This window comes from Ceratotherium simum, chromosome 17 (assembly GCF_057802395.1).
Source record: "Ceratotherium simum simum isolate JZ-2026a chromosome 17, ASM5780239v1, whole genome shotgun sequence".
Taxonomy (NCBI): domain Eukaryota; kingdom Metazoa; phylum Chordata; class Mammalia; order Perissodactyla; family Rhinocerotidae; genus Ceratotherium; species Ceratotherium simum.
The window spans coordinates 37,071,590-37,084,984 of NC_141916.1; the positions used below are offsets into that span (position 1 = coordinate 37,071,590).

Sequence of the window (13,395 nt, forward strand, 5' to 3'; positions counted from 1 at the left end):
ATTAGATGTTTCTTGGGTATGTTGAAAGGTCTGAGTTAAGAGAGCACAGGCTTGGCGCTCTGCTGCTTAATTAATGTAACTTGATACAAGTTACTTCCCTAAACCTCAATTTCTCATCTGAACTCTGGAGATAATGATAGTGGCTAACTCATAGTATTAGTGTGAGGTTTAAATGAAATAATTCGTAGAAAATGTTTGGTATGAGAAAAAAATAGTAACTTTTTTGACTGTTATCATTAACTTGGCTGTTTACCTGTGTTCTTCTATCTCTACTTTTCAAGTTAGGATTCCATGATTTTGCTTTGTTCTCTCTCTCAAATGAGTGTGATTAGATCATTTAGGTCCTCTAATGAGTTTCCTTTAATGTTGTGAAGTTAACTAGAGAATATATAGACCTACATATATACGTGTGTGTGTGTGTGTGTGTGTGTGTATATATATATATATATAGAAAGAACATAGTACATTGACTACATCCACGTGCAAGTTAAAGACTTGAGAATCTTAGTATGGAAGATAGGGGGTAGTATATTCATAATCAGTATGTTTCCTCTTTCTTAAAAGGAATTATGGCTCAGGTCTTTTTGCCCAATGTGAAGCAATGGATAACGGCTGTCAGCAGGTTCTGTGGCTCTATGGAGAGGATAATCAGATAACCGAAGTTGGAACTATGAATCTTTTTCTTTATTGGATAAATGAAGATGGAGGTAATCCACTAACATTTCAGCTCTTTGCTATTTTTCAGTCATTTTCAATGGGACTGGAAAGAAAAGGACTAGAACCTTAGAACAAGGCAATAAGTAGCACAATTCCAAAGGCTAAGAGCCACTGATTTTGCTGTCCAAGTACAAATGAGTTTAAATTTACAGAATTTATAAAAGTTTTGTTTTTGTTTTTTGGCTCTAGATATATTTATTATTGAGATATCAACTTGAAGAATTTAAATCTCCACAGTTTGAATATTTGCTGCCTTATCCCCTTCGCCATCTTCTTAACAGTTTTCCTATCTGAAATCCCTTACATTTGTAGATAAGTCTCAGATCAATTCAATGGTCATTCACCATATGCATTTACATATATAGTCACCATATACACCAGTTTACATATACATTATGCATATGTATAACATTCTATAGTAATCAGCATAGTCTACTGATTTGATATTTAGTGTACTTTCTTGCTATAATTCTTTAAACAACTGTTGCCCTTTCTATATATTTTGATAATACATCAAGAGCCTTCCAGATTTACTCTGGAGCTCATTTTATTCAAGCACACTATTTTTAAGGACAAATTAGTTTATTTTGGGATTACACTTAGATCCTGGTTCATTCAAGACTATTAATATATGTCTACTATAAAAATCAGTACTCCTTTATTACCTTTAATATTCTGAATGCTCATTACCTCTCTTTGCTATTCTTTTTTTAATTAGTTGGCAGGCTATAGGGGTTCGGTGAAGTGTTGTCAATGTCTATGGTATTGGATTAAATGTCCAGTAACGGGGGAAAAATACAGATATGTGTATTTATTTCCATTAGAATTTTAATAGTCATAAAAAATTTAAACATATTTTTAGGCTTATTTTTGTTCTTAGGCTGTTTATTTCACAGTACTGAGTATAGAGACTAGAAATGTAAAATGATAAGTTTCCAAATTCTTATGACGTCTCAATACTGTTTTCATGTGAAAATTTTAAATGAAATTTTTATTTTAAAGTATCTACAGTAGCCTCTATTTATTGTTCCTTTGTTATTTGGCTACAAATAGAGGAAAATGGTGATTCAGAAGTGGCTGACTTCAGAGGTATGCACTAATTTGAGCATGAGTTGCAGAGACTAATAAGATGAGACTTATATTCAAGTCAGAGGTAGAATAAACAGAAGGTGTGGTGAGTACACCTTGTCCTGGGGTTGGCCCTTGGTAATCCTTGGCATATGAAAAGCCAGATCATGCTCGTTCTTTCATTCCTGTTGTTTGTACTTGGCACTATTTAAAAACAAAATTTATGCTGGAATATTTGTGATTTCCAAATTTGAGTTATTGCATATGACATATATCAAAAGCTATGCTTGAAAGATGACAGCCAGTGTTGAACTCTGTACTTAGGAGAAAATAAATTGATTCAATTCATTCTTCCCACCTGCCCACTCTCACCACCAACCCCCACTTCCACCCCCAACAAAAAAACCCCACACAGCCCCGAACAAAAACAATTACATCATACAGAAGTGGCACCATCATTATTTATGGATGAGACATGTCAAAATTTAAGCATAGTCTGAATCAGAGCTACATGATTTAACCAGAAACACCAGAAACTGTCCTGGTGAAAAATTACCCCTTATCCAAACAATAATCATGGACCATTTCCACTGTGGCTTTTAAAGGTCAGAATAGAAATGAGTGAATTTGTCTTCTGACTCTTACAAAATATACAAGACCTTAAGAGTTACTATTCAGATTATGGTTGCCTGAGATAATTTTAGTTTTAATGTGACTATGCTCCTTCAATTTGAGGGTTCACCTGACAGATCAGATAAAATCTGAAGTAAGGAGAAAGGAAATGGAATAAATGTTTGAATAGTACTCTGAAAGAGGTAAGTAGAATGTCAGGAATAACCTTTGGGCTAAAAGAAAAAAAGGCATTGAAACGACTCTAGTAACTTTGATTTATACCATGTGGTTTTAAGGAAATACAAAGAATAATGAGTTGAAAATCAGCAAAATATTGATTTTTCCCAAACTTGACCATCAGGAGGTATAAGCAGAATTCTTTCAGTAGTAACCTGCCATCTTCCCATGAGCACCCACGCTCACTGTTCGTTTTGGACAAGATGGCTGCCTCAGAAAGACAGATCAAGTAGATAATCTGTGTTCACAGCACAGTACTGTGCACAATAACTAATTTGTGGCACTTGGCCTGTAACTCATGTGGGTTTTGATTCCAGTAACAGCAACCCTGGTGGTAAGATCCCACAGCCCTGAATTCTCTTTTTCACTCTGTTGATGAGTAATTGAACACACACACTTGCTGTTAACTGTTGGAAAAACACTTTTATCTTGCACTGGCCACTGAAGCTACCTTGAGAATAAGACCCAGTTGTTGTGGTTGGGTTCACAGTTAGTTTGGGAGAAGGATCATGGCAATGAGTGGTGACACTGCTCAGTCCACTCAGGCCCCATGAGCCTTCTCGGACATCAGGCATATGTACCGACTCTGCTTGGAGTGTTCTTCCTTCAGATGCCTGCATGGCTTGTTCTTTTACCTACTTCAAGTCTTTGCCCACATGTCCATTTCTCAGTAAGGCTTTCCTGGAACACCTTACTGAAAATCTCAACCTCCCTTCCCCAGCACTCCCCATTGCCTTCCCTCTTTTTTTCCCTCCCTAGTCTAACATACTATTTAACATAATAATTGTTCTCCTCTGTATATTAGAAAGTAAGCAGGGAATTATCTTAGTTTTGCTCACTGCTGTATCCACAGTGCTTAGAAGAGCCAACTGCACATGGGAGGCCCTCAGTATATATTCGTTGAACAAATGAATAATGGTGCTAATGGTGTTTAGGCACTTAGGCAAACCCACATTCCTGGTTCCCATTAGTGCTTGACTTTGGGAAGTCATGGATGCATCCTGCTGTTATTGGTTCTAAATTCTTCATCTCCTTAAAATGATTTCTCTGTCAAAAACAAGCTACATTTGTAGGCTCTGTTTTCCTCAAGTTGGGCAATCTGGAGCTAGTTCTGGCTCTTGTTAAGCATGTTTGTGGTTGCAGAGGAAAATGAATATTTCTCACCCAAATGTTGTCATGTCATCATCTCTGTCTCGCAACCAGAGAAACAGATGTTCTGTTCCTTGACCTCAGGCTAGTGGTTACAGTCTGGGTGTTAAATATATTTTACAAAACTGCATTTGCACATGCAGGGCCGCTGTTTCTGTTTAAGTTTATATAGTCAGAGCTCAGCAAGCTTTAGGAAAGGTTCAGTTTGGGGGCATTGGAAGTATGTTTGTCTATATGTAGTTTGTGTGCGCACATATACACACACATATAGATCCGTACATTTATGTATCTAGCTAGCCAGCTATTTATTGCAAAACACACATTTATTTCGAGATCAACACTTTCAACCATGACAAAAAGTAGCCTTAAGAACATTGCCAAGAACAATTTTTTTCTTTCCAGAAAGTGGTTTTCATCAGATGATTTTTAGAAATAATTCAGAAAAATCATACTGCTGTATCCTAGCATAAAGAGGATTATTCATTTATTTTTTTTTTCCAAAAACGTTACATACCACTCTGGGCCAGACGTGATGCTGAGTTTTGGGGACACGGAGTGAATATAGAGTTTTGCTCTTCCAGGCAGCTTGGCTGTTAGGGATGTCTGATGTAACCACAATATACTGAAGGAAAAGGCAGTGGCCCCAGTGTTGGGTCACTTAAGCTATGGTCCTGACTGTCCCCCAGTGTCACCAACTTTGGCAAGTCACTTCTGTTTATAGGGCCTCAGTTTCTTCTGTAAAATAAGGATTGCACAGGTCATTTCTAAAATCCTGTTTAGCTGCTTAAAATGGCTTGGGGATTGGAGCTCAAAGACACCAGTATGATTTCTACACAGTTTTCGCTACCTGGTGATCCTTTCAAGCATACCTCGTGAATTCCTCTGCAAACATATGATGGGCAGCACATGATCTGTTGTAAGGTTCAACATCTTTATAAAGTGATAGTTTAAGTTTTGAATTTCTCATGAGATTCAGATTCCTGGGTGTCGGAGGAGAGGAGGATGTTGAGAAGAGCTTGTGCGGTTGATGGACCACACTGACTCTTGTAGACAGATCATCATGCCAGATGTCACGGTGGTTAGTGCCTGTGGTCATTCTCATAGTAGACCAGTGTCTCGGCCTTGGCTCTCTCTGAGTCACCCATGGAGTTTTGTTTTGTTTTTTGGATTTCTCTTTTTCTTCTTTCTTTCTTTTTTCTGTGTTAGCCATGTACATGCTTGAGCCCACCCTGAGCCCATGACATCTGAATCTCAGAGGGTAAAGTCAACATCTCCATATGTGATGGATACTCCACCAAGTTTGAAAATCACTCTAGATAGACTTATCGAAGGGCACTGTGGGAGCAGTGACCAGCCTGAGTAGGCACACATGCTTCTCAGGAGTGAGTTCTTCCACAGTATTCTTAGAAGTTTTGGTAATGACCAGTGTTTCTGAGTAAGATCCTACCTACATTATTCTAATGACTAACCAGCTTTAATCCACTAAGGTTAATTTTGACTTTAGAATGTTCCTTTTAAGAGACTCTATAACTCTTACTGTTAGTGGAAAACCATGTCATTTTTTATTAGTTATAGGATAAATTGAAGATGATTAGATGAATAGCTTTCTTTCTTTTTCTTCTTTCTTATTTTTTTTTAAAAAAAAAACAAGGATCTAGGAGGCCGGCCCGGTGGTGTAGTGGTTAAGTGCGCGCGCGGGAGTTTGGGGGTTCAGATCTGCGGCGCAAACCGACACATTGCTTGTCAAGCCATGCTGTGGTGGCATGCCATATAAAGTGGAGTAAGATGGGCATGGATGTTAGCCTAGGGCCAGTCTTCCTCAGCAAAAAGAGGAAGACTGGCAACAGATGTTAGCTCAGGGCCAATCTTCCTCACACAAAAAAAATAATAATAAGGATCTACCTGAAGTGTGAATTGATTTGGGAAATTTGACAATGCACAACAGTAACATTGTCTTCATGGTTCTTACTAGCAAAATTGCAAGAAACGGTTTTAAAAATGGCTATTGATATAAGGCATGGCTAATATAGTTGAAGTTTGAAAATATTCCAATTTCTAATTGACAGAAGAAGAACTGGCAACTCCTCCGCTAGATGGCATCATTCTTCCAGGAGTGACAAGGCAGAGCATTCTGGACCTGGCACACAAATGGGTGGGTGCCTTTGACATGAACAACTTTTATAAGCATGAAACAAAAAGTAATCACGATAAGCTCAGCTTAATGTTGAAATAATATCCTGTACTTCCAACCAATGTTATCTAATCTCTAAATCTTAACTTGAGTGAGAAGAACTCTTCTGGAAGGACTGTCTTGGCAAGACTATCAAATAAGTATTGTTTATAGGGAGGGCAGAGAGAAACCAGTTTAGCAAGCTGTCCTAGAGAAGAAGTATTCTAGTACTAGTCTCAGGCTTTATACCAAGTTTCTCTTACCAACTCACCTGGTTTATACTTCAGTCCTTGACTTTTAAAGTCTGAGGGCATCGTTTTCAAATGGCAATGATAAGTAGTTCTTCCCTTTATTTATTCCAGTGTAACCATGCTTGTCATATATATTAAAGAATTTTACTGACATATGAATGTCTACTAACATAACATTATTAGTCTGGCTGCCTTCTTTCTCTTTCCTGCCCCCTGTCCTCCCAAATTCACATACATACTTATTTTAAAATCAAAACATGCAAGCAAATATAAAGTTGTGTTCAGTAGACTTTCTAATCCATGTGACACAGGCAAGCATGTTCAACCATTCAGTATTGGAAATGACATAACATTTTCAAGATGAATATTGAATGAGTTGGTTATCTGGCAAAGGTTCTTGGATGGAACTTTTGACCCATGTGTTAAAATGGTCTCCAAGGGACATGAAAAGGTTTTGAGCATACTGTGGTCAAACGGTACTAATAGGACAAATGTTTAGAAACACACACATTATCTAGGAGAGTGCAGTTTCTCTGGAAAAGGCTTTGGAAATAGAGGAAATGTACTATAAATAATTCTACAAAACCCCAAAGTAGACAAGACCCAACTGCCACATGCTGGCTGGCACGTTGGGCATGACATTTACAAACTGTTGGTATAATTTCAAACAGCTTGCCCTGTCCTAAATATGTTTGCAGTTGGAAAGATGTATTTTCGAAGCTCAGTAATTTTTGTTTTATTAAAGAAAAAAATCAACCAAGTACAGAAGGTTTGATGACAAGTTGCAAGTGGAAATGCTTTTCCCCACTAATGATTTGCTAGCATGAAAAATAGGTTATTATGGAGGAAGTTTTTTCTTGACTCCTTAGCTGTAATTTATTTTAAAAGCTATTTTAAAACAGTGAGACATAAATGCCAAGAGGCATGTGGGGGGTTACCATTACTTGCCAGACAGGGAAAATTGTCCAAAGATAAGTAAGGGTGAGCAGAGTAAAAACAATTCTGTTTATTTACGAGAGATTTTTTTTTTTTTTTCCTTTTCCAGAACACAGAACTCAACTTGTTTTCAGTTAACTTGGCCAATTTTCTGGAATTTATTTATTTATTTATTTACCTTTGAACGACATAATTGCAATTGCAGACTGAGATCAATTGAAACTTGCAAAAAGCCATATTTCGATTGCAGACATGTTTTCCTACCCTTCCAAATATACTTACAGCATGATGCATTCTTTGAATGTTTTGAATCTTGACAAGGGCTGTGATTTCCATTTTTATCTGTTGTGGATTTGTAGGTTTTAAAAAATACTCTCATCTTATTAAAAAAAAATCTGTCCATTCTTGGTTGCCTTAATTCAAATGGCCTGTTGACAGACTTTGAACTCTAACCACTAACATAAAAGAATGAGAATTTGACAGATTAAAGAATGAGTACTAAACAGATAGTTCAAACATAGCTTGAAAGCATCAGAATTCTTTTTTCCACTTCATATCTTTGAGCAAATAAAATGTTCCAATAGTCCAGCAGAAGTCGATGAGCTTATGCCAATAATTCTACAATGAAACTCAACCTAATATGATACGAAAGAGAAGGAAGAGGATTACTGCTGTAAACTCAACTGAATCAGTGAATTTAGGAAGAAAAAAATATACACTTTCTTAAATATACTTTCAATGTTTTAAAACAAGGAAATATTTCAGATATTTTAACTCAGTCTATGTTTTTACTCCATAAAAGGCAGAGTGAAAAGAGGACCAAATTTGGAACCAGTCAGATCAGACCTGAGTTCAGATCTAGTTTCTGCCATTTACTAGCTGTGTGGCCTTAGGGATGTCACTCAACCTCCTTGAACCTTAATTTTCTCATCTGTAAAATGGGGATAATAATACTCATCTTAAAAATGAGAGAACTTGGTGTGCAATGGGTGCTCGATAAATGGTAGCTATAATTATTAATATTATATAATATATTCTCCTTTATGATAAATAGGGTTTAAAACACTGTTAGCATAGAGCACACATTAAGTAGCATTCGAGGTGCATCAACTTGTGAGACTTTAGTCATGACAACAAATAAAAGGCAGGAAAAAAGGTGTGTATTAAAATTAACAGTGAATTTTATAGTGAAAATCTTATATTGTATATTCTTATCATCTCATTTAGAGATGCTGTGATCTTGACGTAGGTTTTTAGAGACGTTGTGACCCTGGAGCAGGTGGCTTAACACCTCAGTGTATTTACCAATAAGATGGTGTTGCTCTCTCCAGCTTTCCCTCTAAGGATGATTATGACATTATCTGAGTTTAATCAGAACGTAAAGTAGAAAGGTAAGGACTGCAGGGCTCTTTTTGCATGCCTTTTCCTTGAAAAAAATGTATTTTTTAACTTTATGTTCCAAACAGGGTGAATTTAAGGTGTCAGAGCGGTATCTCACCATGGATGACTTGACAGCAGCCCTGGAGGGGAACCGAGTGAGGGAGATGTTTGGCTCTGGGACAGCCTGCGTTGTTTGCCCAGTTTCTGATATACTGTACAAGGGTGAGGTAAGACGGTGTTTCTTCACTTCGTGTCATTTCCAAGCATTTGCCTGTAATTTAATTTTTAATGTATGAATGAAATGCTAGTTGGACCCAGGATACGGTGAATTTTTTTTTTTTTTTATAACTTGGCATTCTGTTAACTGGGGCAGTTTGTCCTGGTGAACCTGTGTTAGCAAATTACTTACTCTCAATCTTGCCAGTGATTTTGTGTAAGTTCCAACATGGTGGGAAGTCAATTTTGTCCTTGGACAAGTATCATGTTTGCTTTCTGTCAATTTAGGGATTGGAGATGTGTCAACAGACTTCCACTCATTTCTCTCTACCAGCTCACTAAGGAAGATTCTACAAGTAGTAGTTAGATTTCAGTATCTGGTTTCCAAAAGTAGTTGCAAACTACTGGAGTGGGAATGGCAAATAGTTACAGAAAATTCATTTGAATGATTAACACCTACATTATTTATTATTATTATTGCTGTTGTTATTATTTAGACCACTTGACAAAAATTTTTCATTTGGCAAACCTGATGCATTTACTAAAATTTTCCAAAAGGAATTCAAGCATTTGGTTGGAAATTTTCTCCTCCCAGTGAATTAGTCTGATTTTATGTGTGCTGTACTCCCATGTTTTGGTCAGTTTTTTTGCTTTCCTCTTTATAACAAAGCTCCAATACTTATGATTACCATCATCTAACTTAATAACCTGAAGGCGTGGCATGTGGGTATTATTCTTAAAATGTGAATTGGCTTAAGTTACTCATACTAAGTACAAATTCTATTGGTTTTTAAATTCAACATTATAATTATTTTTCCTCAGCTGGTTAGATTGACTTTTTTCTGCTGATTTTAATGGTGGCTGCTTCATTGCTTGAGATATTTTAACTTGCTTTTAGGTGATGGTTCCTGACCTAATTCTAGAAGAATTATTCTATTATATATCAATACTTGTACTGATTATAAAGCTGCTGTTTCATATTGTGCTATGGTAGTATCTAGGTAATATATTATTGGTTTACTTTTTTAATGAACTAAGGTTGTCATTAGGTCAGATTTTTTTAAGTCCAATTATTATTTCACCTCTAGAAATAAAAAGTTTATAAAGTTTAACTTTTGTGTGTGTGTGTGAGGAAGATCAGCCCTGAGCTAACATCCATGCTAATCCTCCTCTTTTTGCTGAGGAAGACCGGCCCTGGGCTAACATCTGTGCCCATCTTCCTCCACTTTATATGGGACACTGCCACAGCATAGCCTGACAAGCAGTGCATCAGTGTGCGCCCAGGATCTCAACCCGGGCCGCCAGCAGCGGAGCACGCGCACTTAACCACTATGCCACGGGGCCGGCCCCCAAGTTTAACATTTTTGATGGTCTTGTTTCAGGGGACTTTTAAAGCCAAAAGTATATCTAATTATCCTATTATCCTGAAAGATATAATAAGAAAAGTGAGAGCATGGACTATCTCCTAAAATCAAACTATCAAAGGCCTGCAAGCCAGGCATGAATGGGCATGACTCATACGAATTAGGATCATGAAATCTCTCTCAGCCCTGAATTTAACCATGCTATCCAACATGGTGGAGGTTGTGGCCCCTGGAAGTTTGGCTTGGAACAGACATAGGTTTAGAAGCCCCTTTTGTGACAGCAGAGACTTGTTTTAATTTACATCCCTGAAATGATGTGCTTTAATTTGTGGCAAAATATCTTTGAGTTCTCATTCCCTGCAGAGAGAGTTAGATGTGGAGGCCAATCATTCATCCTTGGAGATTCTCAGAATGCTGGAAGAGGTAGGGTTCTTTAAGTTTAGCCACTATTTTAGGTACCTCTAGCTTCTCACTGATTCTGCAAATCAGCCTAAAGACTGACGTATAAACCAGTTGTGCACTAAAATCAGTTGGTAGGCAGTGAACCACCTATCATTGGCTAGTTAGTTTTTATTCAGATTTGGAATGGAAAAGAATCTTTGGTATAAGGAGCTAGCATACATAATCAGGTCATCAAAGTGTCATTCTTTATTTCAGCGGAATTTCCTTAATATCTAGAATTGCTGAGTGTCTTACTTGTTGTCACTGGATACATGACTATCCTCAAATTATCTTGTGCCTGGTTTTCTTCCATAGACTATACACATTCCAACTATGGAAAATGGTCCTAAGCTTGCAAGCCGGATTTTGGACACATTGACTGATATTCAGGTAAGGGCTTCTTTGTTTTAAAATGTCGCCTTATTTCCATCAGAGCCTAGAACCAAATCATGTTTCAATACACAGAAGAGAGTACTACAATTTGAGGTTAACAAATTAAATTTATGGAAGGTATTTCTGATAGTATGTGTCAGCAGGAGCAAAGCAGAAATAGGAAAGAAGATACATGTTTAAAATAAAAATAAAAGAAAGAAAGAAAATATTGTCAGGGACTCCAAATTAGTTAACATTTAAAAATATATATGTATATAAATTTTGATAACATTTAAAAATCTCATTGAAAAGTATAACATACTTTTATAAAAGAAAAAAATTTGGAAGTAGAAGAAAGCACAGAAGAAAACTGATATTACCTGATTCCAACACTGAGATATAACCACTGTTAATTAATTAATTAATTAATTTGTGAGGAAGATTGTCCCTGAGCTAACATCCATGCCAGTCTTCCTCTATTTTTTTTACGTGGGACGCCACCACAGCATGGCTTGATGAGTGGTATGTAGGTCTCTGCCTAGGATGCAAGCCTGCGAACCCCGGGGCTGCTGAAGCAGAGCCTGCAAACTTAACCACTACACCACCGGGCTGGCCCTAACCACTGTTAATTTTTGATCTCAACTTTCAGTATTTTGTAAGCATTTATATATTTTTAGATAGATATTTTTTCTAACAAAATGGGATCATACATCATTTTGTTACCTGCTTTTTTTCACTTAATAAATCATTTGCTTTTTTCATATCAATAAATAATTTTCTTAATTCCATGTATAAAGTTTAATTGAATTCCATTATATTGATGTGCCATAATTTTTTTTGAAGAAGATTGGCCCTGTGTTAACATCTGTTGCAAATCTTCCTCTTTTTCTTTTTTTTTCCCCAAAGCCCCAGTACATAGTTGTATATCATAGTTGTAAAGTTGTAGCTCTTCTATGTGGGATGCCACCTCAATGTGACTTGATAAGTGGTGAATAGGTCTGCGCCCAGGATCTGAATCGGCGAACCCTGGGCCGCTGACCAAGCGGCCGTTGAACGAGCAAACTTAACTGCTATACCACTGGGCCAGCCCCCTGATGTGCCATAATTTTTTAAGAAAGCTTATTATTGAACGTTTATGTTATTGGTAATCTTTCACTATTATGAACAGTGCATCCTTGATTATTTCCTTTGGGATAAATTCCTGGAATTGTAATTGTTGGGTCAAAGAGTGTGCACACTTATTTTTTTATGTTGCTAACTTTGTTTTTTCTATTTTTTCTGAGCAACATCTACAGTAATGTTTCATCAGGCAGTTAAGCATCTTTCTAGGCAGGCATATCAAATACTAGGTAACCCTGAGTCACCTGTAAAAGAGACTTCCGTAATTTGCAAACACTTCACAAGTTTTTGGAGGATTTTGTTGAGCCCAATACCGTCATTGCCAGTCAGTGAAAATACCCAAGGGGAGCTGAGATTCGTTTTGAAACATGAAATAAAGTTTTATAGTTTGGGTTACATCAGATGGTGCTGGGTCTTAAAAAATAAGCAAAAATTTAAAGTTGGTTGGGAAAACAGCAAGCCCATACAGAGCAATCGAGGTCTTTGGATAGTGATAAAAGTGGTATTTTTTGAAGACTTACTCAGCAACTTTTATGCAAAATTTATAATATTAAAAGGAAAGAATGATTGTGGTCTTTGAACCAATGAGTTGTCTTACTTCCAGTTTTCAACAAAAGTTTTCTATAAGAATCTTCTGTAACCTAAATAAAGAAATATCTTAATATTGGAAGATTTCAAATTTACTCAAAGTTGTTTTCTACTTTCGTACATAGAAACAATTAAACGTAACTTGAAGAAATTTAATACAAATTTCTGCATGGATGGTGCAGGTATTTTTATTTTTTTTAGAATTGTCTGAGTAAATCTGATGAAGTCACTGAGTTATTAGTGTTTTACTCAAATAAAAAAAACATAAATAAAACAAAAAATATGTAAGTGGTTAGGTTATGAAAACCTTTATCCAAAAGAGAAGTTGAAAGATTTTTAAGAAGGGAGGAAGTGTGGTTATAGTGATAAGAAAGGAAGATTACTTGGGAAAGTTTTCTTGCACATGTTGTATAGAAGAGCTTGTTTCATTCTATAGCGGTTAATATACAAAACGGGATTTCAGGGTTACCTCTTGGAGAGTATATGAAATAAGAAAATTTAAACTTATTTGATTTGGTTGTAAAGGATTAAAAGAAAAGGAAAAAGTAGTCAACTAGGCTGAGTTAAAAATCAAATTCTATTAAATTTGAATTGGAAGAAAGATCTAAAAGTAGAGTGTTTGACACATAATCATGCAGCTTTGGCTAAGAAGGCAAAAGCAGAAATGTGCATCGTCACTATCAAGATGGTGACAAAATATATGTATCAGAACCCTAAAGTCTGAGTAAAAGAGAAGCCCAAAGACATATTTTTCGGGCAAGATGAGAAGTCATTA

At 36.5% G+C, this 13,395-nt stretch overlaps 1 protein-coding gene across 7 annotated transcripts in view; it reads left to right on the forward strand.

Annotated features, from left to right (window-relative positions):
• Window positions 1–13,395, forward strand: part of BCAT1 (branched chain amino acid transaminase 1) — a 102,448-nt gene that overhangs the window by 75,056 nt on the left and 13,997 nt on the right. For 5 of the 7 annotated variants that reach the window (XM_087442675.1, XM_087442673.1, XM_087442670.1 and 2 more), the window contains 5 exons: window positions 565–707; window positions 5,850–5,935; window positions 8,607–8,747; window positions 10,464–10,523; window positions 10,857–10,931. In XM_087442675.1, coding sequence (XP_087298801.1) covers window positions 565–707; window positions 5,850–5,935; window positions 8,607–8,747; window positions 10,464–10,523; window positions 10,857–10,931 — 505 coding nt within the window. The remainder of the gene's footprint in view (window positions 1–564; window positions 708–5,849; window positions 5,936–8,606; window positions 8,748–10,463; window positions 10,524–10,856; window positions 10,932–13,395) is intronic. The other 2 variants (XM_087442672.1, XM_004435457.3) reach the window with 1 other exon arrangement.